The 16,229-nt window shown below is 39.2% G+C and overlaps 1 protein-coding gene across 3 annotated transcripts in view; it reads right to left on the bottom strand.

Annotated features, from left to right (window-relative positions):
- Positions 1–1,507: 1,507 nt before the first annotated feature.
- The window catches only part of SLC25A13 (solute carrier family 25 member 13), a 199,605-nt gene continuing 184,883 nt past the window's right edge, over positions 1,508–16,229 (bottom strand). For all 3 annotated transcript variants that reach the window (XM_025380033.1, XM_025380034.1, XM_025380035.1), the window contains 4 exons: positions 13,345–13,483; positions 3,129–3,287; positions 2,945–3,035; positions 1,508–2,667 (listed from right to left, as the gene is read on the bottom strand). In XM_025380033.1, coding sequence (XP_025235818.1) covers positions 2,481–2,667; positions 2,945–3,035; positions 3,129–3,287; positions 13,345–13,483 — 576 coding nt within the window. In that variant the 3' untranslated portion in view covers positions 1,508–2,480. The remainder of the gene's footprint in view (positions 2,668–2,944; positions 3,036–3,128; positions 3,288–13,344; positions 13,484–16,229) is intronic.

The following is a 16,229-nucleotide window of genomic DNA, read 5'->3' as shown; positions in this document are numbered from 1 at the left end:
GACTCGGGGCAGGCAGAGCAAGGGAGGCTGGCCCCCTCAGGTGGGCAGGCAAGCAGGCAGGCATGTGAGAGCTACCACCTTCAGTTCCTCAGCCCTACAGAGGGAAACGACCCACGGCACCGACAACAGCCACACCACTGACGACAACAACGGATTGTGCTGTCACCAGAAAGAAGGGAAACCCAGAACAAATTTTACAGTGGTTTTCACCACACGGTGATTGCAGTCCTGTTCAGGGCATGTCACAGTAACACCACCCACTGAGCAGAACCATGAGGGAAATCAGGCCTCCTTCAAAGTCTCCCATCACTGCCTATCCCTGAACAGAGTAAGGCAAGGATTTTAAGGAAACACAGACATGTAGCCCTACCTCCATTGGTTTCCTGGGGCCCCTGGCTTCTTATTCACTAAAGAGAATTGTTCTCAGTGACTAGCAAGGCTAAGTGAAGCCAGGATGCTCTCTCATTAAATGCAACTGCTCTTTAAGAGGCAGGCAGGGCAATGGACACGTTATGAGATTTTTGGTCAGTGTTTTTACCATGAAAACTTGATCTTCCATAAAATCTCAAACAAGTGAAGAAAAGGAATGCAGAGACGCAGGGCCTTTTCTCCACATTCAAAAGACCAAAGCTGCATGTTTTGTTATGATAACACCATCCACATTTCTAAGACATATATGGAGTTCTGTGACTAGTCTCTGAGATTATAATACAGGTATTTATCACTTATCACACTGAATTTAGGGAGGGGATTCCTCTTTGGTTTTGTCAAATAATCACAGAAGGAGCCATGTATGTTATCTGTCCTGTTTCTAGTGAAGACAAAGCTCTTCACTCCCCTCCTGACCCTCCCCCTCTAAAAAATCAGCCACTTATGGCGGGTATTGACTATTTCCAATTTTAAACTGCAACTTCAAATGTCAGCCTGTTGACTTACAGAAACAGACTGACAAATGGCTGTCTGCTATGGAGACAAACTCTGGAAACTCAAAATGTTCATACAGACTGCCAGCAGATTAATTAGTAGCCTCTTTGGAAACATGATCATGGTCTAAGAATAGCCCTAAATTCTGTTCAAGACTAGCTTCTTTCCCCAAATCATTATAGTGCTAGCCAAATATTAGCAAATGTTAGATACAGTGGTGTATGGTTTTGGTGTGTGCAAGAGTTAGACTGGATTAGAAAATACAACTGCCATTTCATACCAGTTTTCATGGCTAAGTTCTACTAAAACTATGTGACCTTCATCATCACAATAAACTGCTGAAAGTGCTGGAATGACTAGAACAAAGGTGTCAGTTTGCTAGTTCTTTGCTTATCTATGGTTAAATACAGTTTCTTGTACTCACTTTGAACCATGAAAATGAGGGAACACATTACCTTGAAAGATACTGAGGATATATCCACGTCAATATGAATAAAATTCCCCTCAAAACATAACATGTAGACCAATAATGACAATTACTGTAGCCACTCACCATGTAACATGCATAAGACAAACAACTCTATCACTTTACAAATAGTTTATTTCCACCTTCACAAACTCATGTGCCTCTGACCATTATGCAAGGCAACATGAATTAAATACTTATATCAGAATATATTTGTCTTACATGATTCAAGATAAAGTGAATTTTAAAAGCAAGTGGGTGCCAATGATGGGGAGATGAGGGGAATAGGGCAGGCAGCAACAGGGTAACATGCATTTTTCAAGAGTGTTTATTAAAATAGGCAGTAATCAGTACATGTACATCACATGAGCAGTTTTTCAAAATTAGCACTTCCAGGAGAGGGGCTACATCTCAGTTTTTTCCGTCTATATAATAAAATGCCAAAAGTACTTCCCTAAAGTACAAAGGCATTTCCCTAGTAGTCTTGGTACCAGTAACAGAATATGATTACTAAACATCTCCAATGTGGTTTTCATTACAAAGAAACATGTTTCACATAAAAGCTTCATAATATAATCCAGAGACAGAATTTGTGCATGCTTAAAATTTGAAACTAGGCTGAATATATTTGACATATATTTTTGTATTTCTTCCAGTGTTTTTTATTTGTATAAATATGCACCCAGTTTCCTACCAGTTTAAAACACACACGGAACACTGCTCCGAGCACCATGATTGCCTTACAAGTAGCCTCTTTGGGACTACAATCCTAGTTCAAGGCGGGGAGTACTAATTTCTATTCTGACTTGCTCCTTGGCCCAAATCATGTTAGTGTTGACCAAATCCCATCAATTTTCAGATACAAACAAAGGTTTCTAGGCAGAGGGCCAAAGAATAATTCTGAATAATTTCACAATGATCTGGTTAAGAAAACACCCAGAAAATGAATGATTTCACATGATAAAAAAGCCTGGGTTTGAATTTAAACAAGAGATGGATGTAAAAGGGATGAAGCATCGCTTCACTCCCAGGAGGGATGCTCTTTACTGACTACCCACCAACAGACAGCACTATCCTGGGGCTGATCTTCCTACGGGCCTCCACCAATAGCCTCTGAGGTAGGTACTGATGGCTTGAAGAGAGGTAGGTAAAGTCCAAATTTGTTTTCAATCCCTGCAAACGTAGCAACTGCCAGTTTGTAGCCCCCAACATGATCAGGATTCGGGGCAGGCAGGTTGATCCTGGATTTAGGAACTGGCTCTGATCCCATGGGTTTTCTAAAAGAAGAGAAAACAGAGTAAGAAGCTGAATTTATTTTTTTTTTGTTTTAACTTGGTAAAAATAACATTCAAAACCTGTTCAAATATGTAATGCAAAGGAGTTGATACATTCTAATCAGTTGTATGTTCCCTTGGAAATGACCTTGTTAACACAATTTCAACATTTCCCTAAATCTCTTCTATTTTATTATAGAGACTAGACTGATGTACCTTTCTCCATGACAGAGTATTAGAAGCAGCCAAAATTTAGCAGCAGATTTAGCATGATACTTACACCCCTCCAAAATCAATGTAGAACCATCGCTGTAGCAATTCGTAAGTCAGCAAAGTTACGCCAAACTGGGGTGAGGACCGAAACACACGAGCTTTAAAAAAATGGAGAAATCACAGATATAATTAGATTTTTAAAAAATTTACCTGATACCAAAGAGTTAGTTAAGAACAAATTATTTCCATACCACCAGCTCCTTTCCACAGAGCTTTTGGGCCTTCTTCACGCAGTATCTTTTTAAAGCAGTCTATCACTCCACTGTAAGTGGTTTGGCCAGCCCGGGCAGCCACCTGTAATCTCGTCTTGATAACATCAGCAGGGGTCACTAAAGATGCCGCAGGCATACCTGCAGGAGAGACACAACACCATCTCAGTCTGGTCACATTCTCACTATATAAAAATAACTGTGCTTTGAACTGCTGGCCGTGGAAAGAAAGTTAAAAATCCGACTCAATAAAATGCCTATTTCGCTGTCCTCTATGGGAAGTGCAACCGTGACTCTCCTGTGTGCAAGATGTCTGCTCCTACACCCCTCCCCACCCGACTCACACCTTCCCTTGCCCAAATCACTCAGCCTTCGTTTCTATTCCTAAATCTTTCAATATTTTTAAGAAATTGTTTATCAACAACACTACTTCAAGTGTTTGAGAGTAAGTGGAGAAAGCAGTTTTCTTTTCTTTTTTCTTCCCGTTGAAATCAAAAACTTGCAAAGTTATTAGGTCCGATTTTTCAGAGGTGAAGCTTGTTATGCGTTTCCTCTTCATGGTCTTCTGTGGCTGCTGGCAGTCACCGGAGGTACTTTCTCTCACACATTCAACCACCCCCTACTCTCCAAACCCCAACCTCTCCAGTTACACCAGAAAAAGACTTTACTGATAGCCAAAAAAACACTGCGTGCGTGTTGGGGGATGGGAGGTGGAGGTTTCGGGGAAAGGGGTGAAATTGGGAGGAGACTCCTACAGATAACACTTCAGGATTTCTTTTTCCTAAGACTGACATCTCCAGAAAAATATTTGACAGAAAGCTTAAAATTTATACTGGCTGATAATCAATGAAAAAGGAACAACAACAACAACAGAAAACCCTCCCAAAGTTACCAATGGGAAATTTTTCTACAGTCCTTGTATCCAAAATGGGGCAGCGCATGTTTAGATTTTTTAAAAGTGAGACTGTACTCAGAAGACACTGTCTCTTATGGTTTTATTACTTTTCCATTATGAACTTATTCCAAACCAAATTGGTCAAATGCAGATGCATAAATCTCCTTTGCTTTTTTTAAGGCTTAATAATTCTGTAAGAATTTCTGTCCAAACCAACATGGTCTGGCTCACAACTACATTTCATCCTTCTAACAGACAGCTTTAAAGTTACAGTGAGTTGGAAGGGGGGTGTAAATCTGCATACTACATGCTTGCATTTATATTACTGAAGGAGTATCTCTTCCATCTTTACCTAGCTCCTCAAACATTAATCTCAAGAGGTTTTATAAAATACATCGCAATTCTGCATGCAAAAAGTTCTCTTTATATCCAATGCTTCACTGGATAAGTCATACTGAAATTCCTATTCATTTGTAGGAATTATTTTAACTTTGGGTCAGGAATTTATCCTCCAACATAATGGAAGGAAACAAGAAAAACGCTTAGAAATCTACTGTGTTCACACCACCAATTTTATTTTACTTCCTGGTTTAGAAAGAGTTTAGCAAGACAGCCTGCTTTAAACATGCAACAAAAGCCGCCTTGCAATGGTGGGCAGGCATGTCAGAGTGTGACTGTGAAAGACATACAAGCAATAAAATGGGCAAAAAGTTCCCTTTGGCTAGGGTAATTTTCATAAACTGTTCTTTGTTATGAAAATAGAGGTACTGGGGGTGGAGAGGGCAGGTATGAAAGATACTGATTAGTGGAATACAAAAATGTCAAAAGAAACATATATGCCACCTAGTAAGTTGCCTGGCAAAACTGATGGGAGTTGTGGGGGATGCTGGAACATGGCAACTTGAACATAACTCCCATCATCTCCATTGTCAGCTCATTTCTCCTAAGGAGGTATCTGGTAGGGCCTAAAAGGAATTTTGGACATCTTGGTGGACAGGAGATTTCCAGTGTGAGGATTTGCTAAGTTAACCTGGAGAACTGCACCAGACTACCCTAAAGCAAGGCTGGGAAAGCAGCAGATACTGGCAAGAACTTGGCCACCAGAGAGCTGTTGATTTTGGGGACCAGGGTTGGCAGGGACGTCTGGCAGATCTGCCTGCTCTCTTCTGGATTCCAAAAGGCTAAGACAATGCAGATCAAGTGGTCTGAATTTTCTCTATTCCTAAAGACAGGGGAGCAAGAGGAGACTGGGAAACAGAGATGCTTCCTCTAGGTCCCTTAGCAGGAAAGGGACTGGCAGTCTGCCTGATTCTTCAATGACAAGACAGACATAGAGACCCGGGGGCCATCCTCCACCTCTGAGAAAAGAGTAACTTAGGGCATGTCTCAACCAATTAAAAAATTACAAGTCTTCAAAGGGGGCCCAGCTAGAGCAGAATATCATTTACAACAAAAAGAAAACATGACTGGCAAAATACAGCTTTAGGGCACAAATCACTGTTAATTTTTATAAATATCCCATTTATATTTATGAGGAAAGTGCTTTTCTTTTTTTTGAATACAAAGGTTAATATCTATTTATTTTGGATCAAGGCTGTTTTCAAAATCCCCTTTGCATCCCTATCTATATTATCTACTTAATATGTCAGCTTCTAAAAGCAGTGTGATAAAATTTTTCATCAGGCATGAGAAAATACCACATATTCTTCATACCTTTAAGCTGAGAGATGGCATTGTATATTGATATTACATAGAAATTGATGGCATCTTCATAGTGAATTTTGTCTTTTACAAAATATGCCTCTGTGCTTCTGAATGCTATTTTTAAACCCTGAATTCCATTTAGTATGGCATTAATATTGCTACTTGCTTATTGATATTTGCCTGGTATGTATTTTTCTATCAGTTGTCTTTCAATCTTTCTATGTCACTGTTTTCTGAAACTTCGTATGACTAGATTTTCTTTGAAAACTCATCTCAAAGCGCTTGTTATTACTAGGGGTACTGAATTCATTTACAGTGCTTGTGACTATTAGCCTTATTTCTGCCATCCTATATTATGCTATTTTCTCTGCTTCCAGTTATTTCCCTTTTGATCTCCACCGGTTTCCTGACTAAATATATTTAAACGTTACATGCATTTGTTACGTAGGTGTACATTTACAACAGGTGCAATTAATTAGCATTTGCATCCTCCAGCAGGGGGAGGACTTTGGCGCACTGGCACTTTTGTCCTTCCTTTCATTTGTCAGCCTCCCAAATGAATACATATACCAAAGTCAGCAATAACAGAGACCCACAACAGGTTTAACTTCTATTTGGTGTTTCATAGATCCCACATTTTCCTACTTCTTAAATTCACTTTTTTTCTTTTTGAGATGGAGTTTCGCTCTTGATGCCCAGGCTGGGGCTGGGCACGATCTCGGCTCACTGCAACCTCTACCTCCTGGGCTCAAGCGATTCTCCTGCCTCAGCCTCCTGAGTAGCTGGGATTATAGGTGTGCACCACCAAGCCCGGCTATTTTTTGTATTTTTAGTAGTAGAGATGGGGTGTCACCATGGTGACCAGGCTGGTCTCGAACTCCTGACCTGAGGTAATCCACCCGCCTCGGCATCCCAAAGTGCTGGAATTACAGGCATGAGTCACCGCGCTGGGCCCTTAATTTTTTAATTGCTTCAGAGAAGGTCTGTGGGGAAGAAAGCTTTGAGTTCTTGCATGTGAAAAACTGACTTTAGTTTTGCCCTCCCCCTCCTGAGTGTTAGTGTGCCCAGGAACATAAGTACAACTCAAGGCATCCTTTCCTTGGGATTTTGAGAGTATTCAGTATTAGAGATAAGAAAACGAGAAGTCAATCTTCTTCTACTGATTCTTTCTCTATTTTCCTTTTCCTTATTACTTTTCCCTAGGGAACTCCTATAAAAGAGATGTTAGATTTCCAAGATTAATTCTACCTGTATCTTAAATTTTCTCTCATTTTTAAGTCTCTATATTATTGCTACACATTACATTCTAGAGGGTTTTTTTTTTTTTCATGTCTCCATTTTCCAGATGTCTAGATTTGGTCTTTGATCATATCCATTCTATCATTCAGAACTAACGCTTGATATTTAATTATGGCAATGCTTTTATTACTTTTCAAAAATGCTTCTTTACTGATTATTTCTTTCAAATCTCTCTGAGCACTCTAATTATATTAATTAATTATAGCTCTGAAAAGTTGTCTTCTGTCCCCTGAATTGCCTGTTTTCTCTCTAATTCTTCTGTTCACTTACTTTGTTGCTCCTTCATGGTGGGGGATGTCTGGCTGTCTATTGATATTATTCAAGTTCAAAGGATAGGCTGATTAGTATTATATACAAAGGTTGTGGGTGACTTCTACTATATTCTAGGTATGCTTCACCCACAGGTCTCTGTCCTGAATGGGACGGTCTATGGGCTTTGTGTAACTCGGTGCAAAGGGTTAGGATACGCTGGCAGGGTGTGGACCTTCCAAACTGCTGAAATGTAGGGAACTTCACTTTAGGGGTAGAATAATTTATTTTAAATTCTTCTTGGGAAAAGCTGCCATCGGTTTATTTTTTCCTGCATCTATGGTAGAAGTCTTGAATTACCTTCAGTCCTGCCCTGTTTTCTATCCATTCCGTACACTTATCCTCTCTAGGGAAGTGGTCTCTTTCTTTAGAATTGAGCTCTGAGCTTTTAACTTGGATACAACTGTCTCCTAAAGCTCCATATGAAAACCAGGAGAGAGTTCCACGCCTGGCAATCCTGAAGAAAGTACAGTTCCCTAACTCATGTTCATTATTTACCCTAAAACCTCCACCTCCACTCCAGGCATTCTATTCTTCACTCAAAGGTTAACATTCTCCATTTCTGCTCTTGCATTAGAGGTAGTTTCTCCTGCTGTGTTTTGGACTGTGGCATCTCTCAGTCCAGTTTCAGAGTCAATGTGGCTATTTCCTTTCTGCTGAGGGCCAGTGCTAGCATTTTCTAGTGCCAATAAGGAATTAAAAAGAAAAAAAATGCATTTCCTGACATTTTAAGGTATTTGGGAAGATAGGAGAGATGGATGAATATGCTCAGTCCATTGCCTTGATTCAATTTCTTCATTACTTTTTTTAAGGGCTTAAGGACTGGTTTTAAACTATTATACCTTAAGCTTTATGTCCACATAATTAACAAATTTGTACCAACAGTACTTTTCTCATAATACACAATCTAATGTTTACAAAAGCATCATGATCACACATGTATAACACACTTCCACTTCTGTGTATTGGAAGAGCTTTTAAAGGTATTTTTGTATTACAACTTAATCTCAAGCTAATTAATTCAAAGGTGAGACCATCATTACAGTTTGTCTTGTTCCTCTATCTTATCACTCTGATAAAAATCATCTGGTATGACATAGCATTCTATAAAATTTGAGTGGTATTATATTTTATTTGATATCATTCATAAGGTGTATTGAAATGCCCGTCATTAATGATAAAGCACCATGTTAATTATAGAGAATTTGAATTTGGTTTCTTAATTTCAGGATCCCTGCTTTGGTCTTCACTTTCTGACAAAGCTGAGGTACTTCGGCCAATGAACATGAATTCAAATATTGGTTAGTCTTGTTCTATCTTGTGAAATAAGGGAGTAGATGTTCCAGTATTTAAATATAGTTCCAGTTTATAACTAGATACATAAACAAAAAATAAAAACAAAAACAAAAACCCCCACCAAAACCCAACATTCTCTGGGTGAGGATATCAATAACCACTTTTGCTAAAAAGCTACATATTACTAAAACAATCTAACCTCAAGGCTAATCAAATTTTTGGAAAGAAAAACGTGAGATAACATTACTGAATAATTGAAGTTACTATCTAAATATAGAAAGCGTGGTCATATTCATTTAATCACAGGTCTATATTATTTATAATAGGCTGACATTCAGCAAAAAATATTGTATGTATAAGTGATCAATTTAAATATGGTACATATAAAAATAGCCATGAGACATTTTTGTTGTATAAGTTAGGGGCCAACAATTATTCATTGTAGTTGCCTGAAACTCCATCTAAAAAGGAGGATTTTTATATTTTGAAAGAAGCTTTTCTCCTGTTAAATACTTTCTGGGATTCTCTGAATACCATGTATTCTCTTGCTAAGAAATGCCTTTGCTCTTCTTGGCAACCACGAAGGGAATGTGGGGGCCTGATCCGTCCTCCACCCAACAGCCCATTCAGGGTTAGCACACATTTGTGCTTGCTCACTGCCCTTCTTGGGGCTGCATGGGGCACACTTCTGACAGAAGTCTTCTTGCCCTTCTCCATGCTGAACTCAGCTCTGCCTGAGCATCTCAGCAAGGTTCCACACTCAGCCCTGTTCACCCCATGACATCACTCCTGCTCACTGGGTATAGATTTTTTTAGGTTTATTTTATAACAAAATGCATTAGTAATCTTTCTTTTGCTAATTCTAATATACTTCTTAGATATTTTAATTTTGATTTTCAGGTAAATAATCATTTATAAATAATGATTGCTTCCTTTCTTCTTTTATTTATGCCTTTTTTTTTTTTTTTTTAAATTTTACCATGCTGACTGGAACCTCCAAAATATGGCTGAATAACAAAGATGAGAGAGACATCCTTGTCTTATTCCTAACTTTAATTGGAATGGTAGCTACGACATTGACCACTGGCTTCTGATATCTGTTATTAAATTAAGAAAGTAGCTTACTTCACATTACACAGTTTTTATAGTTTTGTAGAATACCCAAAGACCATCAAGCTTTGTAGCTTATTCACTCTTTGAAGACTAAAATCAACAGGGCAAATTCGGTCTTTTCCCATTTTACCAGAAAGTGGGGATCAGGAGGAAGGTGGATAATAATGGTTAAGTCAATGCTCTTTAGGACAAATACCTAATGCATGAGGGGCTTAAAACCTAGATAATGGGTTGATGGGTAGAGCAAACCACCATGGCACTTGTATACCTATGTAACAAACCTGCACATTCTGCACATGTATCCCAGAACTTAAAGTATAATAATAATAATAGCCGGGCATGGTGGCTCGTGCCTGTAATCCCAGCACTTTGGGAGGCCGAGGGGGGCAGATCACAAGGTCGGGAGATCGAGACCATCCGGGCTAACACAGTGAAACCCCATCTCTACTAAAAATACAAAAAATTAGCTGAGTGTGGTGGCGGGTCCCTGTAGTCACAGCTACTCGAGAGGCTGAGGCAGAAAAATGGCATGAACCCGGGAGGCGGTGCTTGCAGTGAGCCAAGATAGCGCCACTGCATTCCAGCCTGAGTGACAGAGTGAGGCTCCGTCTAAAAAAAATAAATAAAATAAATAAAAGTCAATGTTCTATAGTAAGTGTGCCAACTGTTCCCAAAATGGCCCTCAAAGATCTGCACCCTTGTGACATTCATGCCTCTGCTTCTCTATCATCTCGAGGCAAGGTCATAGAAGACACTGCAGCTTCTGCCTTGCTTTCTCTCTCTCTCTCTCTCTCTCTCTCTCTCTCTCTCTCAGACTTTGCTCTGGGGAATTCAGCTGCCATGTTGTGAGGGTGTCCAAGCTGACCTATGGAGAGCCCCACATGACAAGGAACTGAGGCCTCCTGTCAATAGTTATGTCACTGAGCCATCTTGAAAGTGGCTTCTCCAAAGTCAGTCAAGCCTGGCTGCCACTGTGGCTGCGACTTCATGACAGACCTGGTACCAGAGGCACCCAGTGAGCTGCTCCTACCCCACACCTGTTTCCTGACTCACAGAAACTGTGAGAAAATAAATATTAGTTGTGTTAAGCTGATTAAGTTTTGAGGGAATTTGGCATGCAGTAATAGATAACGAATACAGAAGGCATTTATAAAGACAACAGGATGGCAAGAGGGCTGAACTAATATCACCATAGGGATGCCAACTACTTCAAACTCTCAAGAATAATGGGTCAATGGCTGAAAAACAACCATGCTTTTTACCAACAAACTCACTTCAGATAATCTATTTCTCTTAAAAAAAATAACTGATTCAAAATAGGGGAAAAGGCTTTAAGCATACTACTAGCTATTTAAAATTTATTGGAAAAAATTAAAGTATCTACAATTGAGAAATATATAAGATGCAGCAATCAGAAACTATGTTTGGAAAGTTTTAAATAATATGTAATAAAATTACATTATGGAACATTTTGAATACTTACTATTCAGGCACTATTTTAAATCTTTACATCTATTAATTCACTTAATCCTCATAATAATCTTGTAAGGTAAGACTATTCTTATCTCCAAATACAGACGGAGAAATGGCAGACAGGGATTGAATAACTTATGTGGTTCACACAGAGTGGAAACACTGGAATTTGAACCTTGGTAGTCTGACCCCACAAGCACATGTCATTAACTACTTTGCCATGATGGGTAACAATGCTTGAGATACAACCTTAAGTGAAAACTATCTATACAAAGTGTGATTACAGCTCTGTGAAAAACCTGAATGGGGAAAGATGAGCAAAAATGTTAAATAGCGATTATCTTAGGGTAGTGAAATAATGAATAATATTTTTATTATTTGCCTGTTCTAGTACTTTTCAAATATTTTACAATGAGTAATATTACTTTCAAAATCATAAAAAAGAAGGAAAATAAACCTGAAATGAAAAAAAAAAAAAAAATCTCACCAGTCATTTCTATAGCTCTGGTAGTATGGATTACCTCCCCAGAGACAGAATCGTTTCTGGATACCTACCTTCTCCAAGAGAAGAGATATGATGGTATTTTTATGGTGTGAGGAAAATGAGGCTTAGGAAAGAGTTCTAGACCTTGATCTGAGGTCAGCTACTTAACTTCTGATTTCACAACTGATTTTTTGGAGTGATTTACAGACAGATTCTTTGGCTTCAATATAATACTTGGCTAACGTTTATTGAGCATTTACTATATGCTAAGAAGTATGCCAAGTCTTTCACATGGATCCTCTCATTTGAGCCTCACACACACTCTGTAGTAGGTGCAGTTTTGATCTCCATTTACAGCTGAGGAAACCAAAGCTTTCAAGAAGTGGAGTAACTTGCCCAAGGTCACACATTAATAAGTGGTACTTAGTTATTCTCATTAGGTCCTACCTTATCTCAAGTCATTAATTTGAAATAAATTATAACCCTTTTGTTCAAAACATTTTCTCATTTACAGATATATGAGAAATTACATATAGGCCACCATGAGTCAAGCTGGAATTAAAATTGGGAATTTTATACTCAAGTCCTGAAATCATGATCTCTTGCTCTAGATACAGTGGTATCACTGCTGCTAATACAACTGAGGTTTCTAAGCAGCCAGGAAAGAGTAACCCTGCCTCGTATACCAAATATCACTGCCTTTGAAGGAAAAGGATTAACTGAGAATTAAGGAGGAGCTACATGGGTTCCTGCGTCCAGGGGTTCCCCAGGCTGCAGCCAGGGTAGGTGGGGTGTGCACAAAACAGCAAACAACTTCCCAAAGCTGGGAGTTGTTCTTATGCTATCTTTGAGAAAAGCATGGAGACTCTAGTTATGTATCTCATGAGAGTAGCACAGGTATCAAAAATGTTTGGCTCCAAGCATCCTGTGACTGCCTTAGGGTTTGTTTACTTATTTAAATGTCATCACTTGGAGAGCTAATCTGGACTGTTCCTGCTCTTAGAGTCCCTCGACAAGAAGACGCATCAAAGAATGAACTGATCCCTGGCATGGCTAATTATTTTCTATCGATGTTTTCAATGGAGCACTGAAAAGAAGAAGATAGTTATTTCCATTTGTGATTTAATTACCACCATCCCCCCATAAGATAGGGAGGAAACAGGTGTCTCTAATTGGCCCAGGTCTTTTCTGGTTCTATTACATTTTTTTTCTCTAACTATTGTTTAAGTTCTGGACAGGCTTTTATGCACTATTTTGTTCAGACATCCTTAAGACAAACATATTCGAATCTTTAAAAACTTCTGGCTAAACAGTTATCATTCTTATGCTATGAAGTGAGACTATGAAATGACATGGAACTTGAATTGGAGTTCCACAATACCACAAAATAGGCCAATATTTAATGAGCTTTTTCTAGAGTTAAGAAATTAACTTGTCTAATAATCTCATCTGTCAGAACGAAGATTAATTTTTTTCCTTTTTTTTAGTAGCTCTTCAATCTCTAGGCAACTCAAATGTACCCTGTTAAGAACCATCAGCAAAAAATTTCAATGTAGTAGCATGCGGCTAGGGAATGGGGGCAGCAAGGGTTGGGGAAGTAACAGAACTCCATGGGGGACACTCACCAGCTATGGCACCAGCTAAGAGCAGGCTTCCTGGGCTAACCTGCCCGTCTTCATTTGCAAAGGAAGCCTTCACATGAGCATAGCACGGAAAGTAGATGGCCGAGAAAGGAATGTCCCGCAGAAAGCATGCTTTGGCACCCTGCACATTTGCAAAGGAAGAAAAACCACATGAAACACATATCCCATTGAGGAGATCAAGCTTCTTTGGAACTCACCTCAGAACAAAATATTCCTGGAGAAGACCAAATTTGTACTCACATATTGAAAGGGGAACAGAAAAAAATAACCCAAATTCTGCAAGTAATAAATCTAAACTTTGTTTTTAAAACAAAAACTAGTTTCGTTGTGTGCTGTGAGGGGAGGAGAGCAGTTCTCATTTACTCTAATGCTAAGACTTCAATTAAAACCTTTTTGGAACTCTGCCTGTGACATCCTTTTAAATCCCGACTGGTGGCAAGTCACTGTCATTTCAAGGAAGATCTGTTCTCTGGTCTCACCAAACTTGGGTAACAGTAGTCAAGATGCCTCTTTATTTACACACTAGGAAGTAGACAAATTATATAGGTGGGTGGGTGGGGGAGGAAGAGGTTTGCTGTTTTGTACTGTTTGGATTGTTTCCCAGAAAGAAATTACCCATACATAAAAAAATTGTATCTTTTCAGGGGTTCATGATCCTTCTAATTTCCTTATATACTTACTTACCTGCCACCCAGGGTTTATGAAACATTGATAAATGCCTGCTCTAAAGCCTGAAATATTCACAATAATTCGGATACATTTTAGAGCTGTGTGTAGAACAATTAGTTCCTACAGCAAAGTCTTCAACAAATAGTTTCTGTTGCCAACATAATGCTATGCAGGGGCCCCATGAATTGATAAGTGCCCAGAAATATGATATATTATAATGAAAACCACAACACATATATTGTGTTTTGGGTAGGGTGAATGGGAAGGAAATCATCCCTTTTCAACATGTAATGATTTAATACCATTTCTTTCACAGATTTCTAATAACTAAAAATTTCCACCAAATACACAGATTCCCAAAAGAAAATAATGAATCCAGCCAGAGTCAACAGATCTAGCCATACCCAGTGACATTTATTGAGGGCTAGTAATGCTGGATCTTGGGTATTTCTGTTTGATGCTCCAAACTGTCAAAGTTCTTTAACACTATGTATCTGTTACTGTAGCCTTTGTTTTCCTGACACCCACATCTCACTCCTGACTCAAACTGAGCTTGTGGGTAATAAAACCCTTAGTCTTTTTCATATAAATTACTATTAACTCAAGTCTACTATAACTTAATTAGTTGCCTCACACAAGTAACACAGGCAGGACGTCAGATTTAATCCTATTAAGTTGCATCCTACTTTGGCTCATCCTGCCAACCAGAACAAATGCTTGGAATCTGGATTCTGTCATGCTGGCTTTTTCTCAGTCAACTTACCCATGGATGTGTCGGCATGCCTCTGTTCACTCTGTGTACACAAGTATTCAGAGAAGCAAGCATCTACCTCATGTACTGCCAACCGGCTCAGGTTTCTGTATCTTGTCCACCCCCAAAGTGTTAGATGTTTAATTAAAATTAAGAATCACAATATCCACCACACCCAAGCTACTCATTTTAGGCACATACAAATGAATGTCCTAGACAGGTAATCTATTGTCCTGGACAGGTCATCCATCAGTTGCGCATGTACTGAGGGCTATGCCCTTGGCTTGTTCAGAGGACACCCTGGAGGTAGTTCCAGAGACAAGTCCAAAACTCAAGACCCTAAGAGTTTTTTCCACTTCTCTCAGCTCTTTCAAAGGGGAAATATATAGTATAATGTTAGTATCTGTGTGTAACATCCAAACCTTTTCTTACAACTAGATTTTTAAAAAGGTATAATTCGGGCAGTTATTGTAAAAGGGTAACAATATCAGCGTTTAGTTTCTATTTTTCCTTCCTTTTCCCTTTTTGGCCCAAGCCTTCTTGTAAGTGCTGCTAGCTATTCATCCACATGTAGATTCAGTCAAGAAGATAATCAAATTAGACACCAAATAATCAACTCAAATGAAGATCACTTTAATTCCAGTTACTCGGGAGGCTGAGGCAGAAGAATCGCTTGAATCTGGGAGGTGGAGCTTGCAGTGAGCTGAGACCGTGCCACTGCACTCCAGCCAGGGCAACAGAGTAAGACTCCATCTTAATAAAAAAAAAAAATAAATAAAAAATAAAAATTAAAAAAACATTATTTCTTGGAAAAATATATCAGAAACTAAAACCAAGCTTTTAGCTTTTCTTCCTTTCTTTTTTTTTTTTTGGCATGGAGTTTTGCTTTATTGCCTAGGTTGCCCAGGCTGGAGTGCAGTGGTGTAATCTCAGCTCACTGCAACCTCTGCCTCCTGGGTTCAAGCGATTCTCCTGCTTCAGCCTCCTGAGTAGCTGGGACTACAAGTGCCTGCCACCATGCCCAGCTAATTTTTTGTATTTTTAGTAGAGACAGAGTTTCACCACGTTGGGAAGGCTGGTCTCCAACTCCTGATTTCAGGTGATCCACCCGCCCTGGCCTCCCAAAGTGCTAGGATTACAGGCATTGAGCCACCGTGCCTGGCCACTTTTAGCTTTTCAGACAAAGATATATTATTTGTTGGGGATGTAACAAAACATAGGAGGAAACAGTCACTAATTTTGTACTGAAACATTAAAGTGAAAAAAAGGGGGCGAGGGGAGAAAGAGAAACAGATTAACCTGTCTTATGCTGTGTGGCTTCAATATGATGAGAAGGCCATGGGAAGACATGACCCAAAATTATAAACATCCCTGAGGCATAGGAAGAGTAAAGGAACAGGAAGAATCAGCTGGGTTTTCTGAAGAAGGACCCACTGAGGGTTCCACC

This window comes from Theropithecus gelada, chromosome 3 (assembly GCF_003255815.1).
Source record: "Theropithecus gelada isolate Dixy chromosome 3, Tgel_1.0, whole genome shotgun sequence".
In the NCBI taxonomy this organism is placed as follows: domain Eukaryota; kingdom Metazoa; phylum Chordata; class Mammalia; order Primates; family Cercopithecidae; genus Theropithecus; species Theropithecus gelada.
Note: the sequence above shows the minus strand (reverse complement) of the source record. Positions and strands in the feature narration are given on the sequence as shown.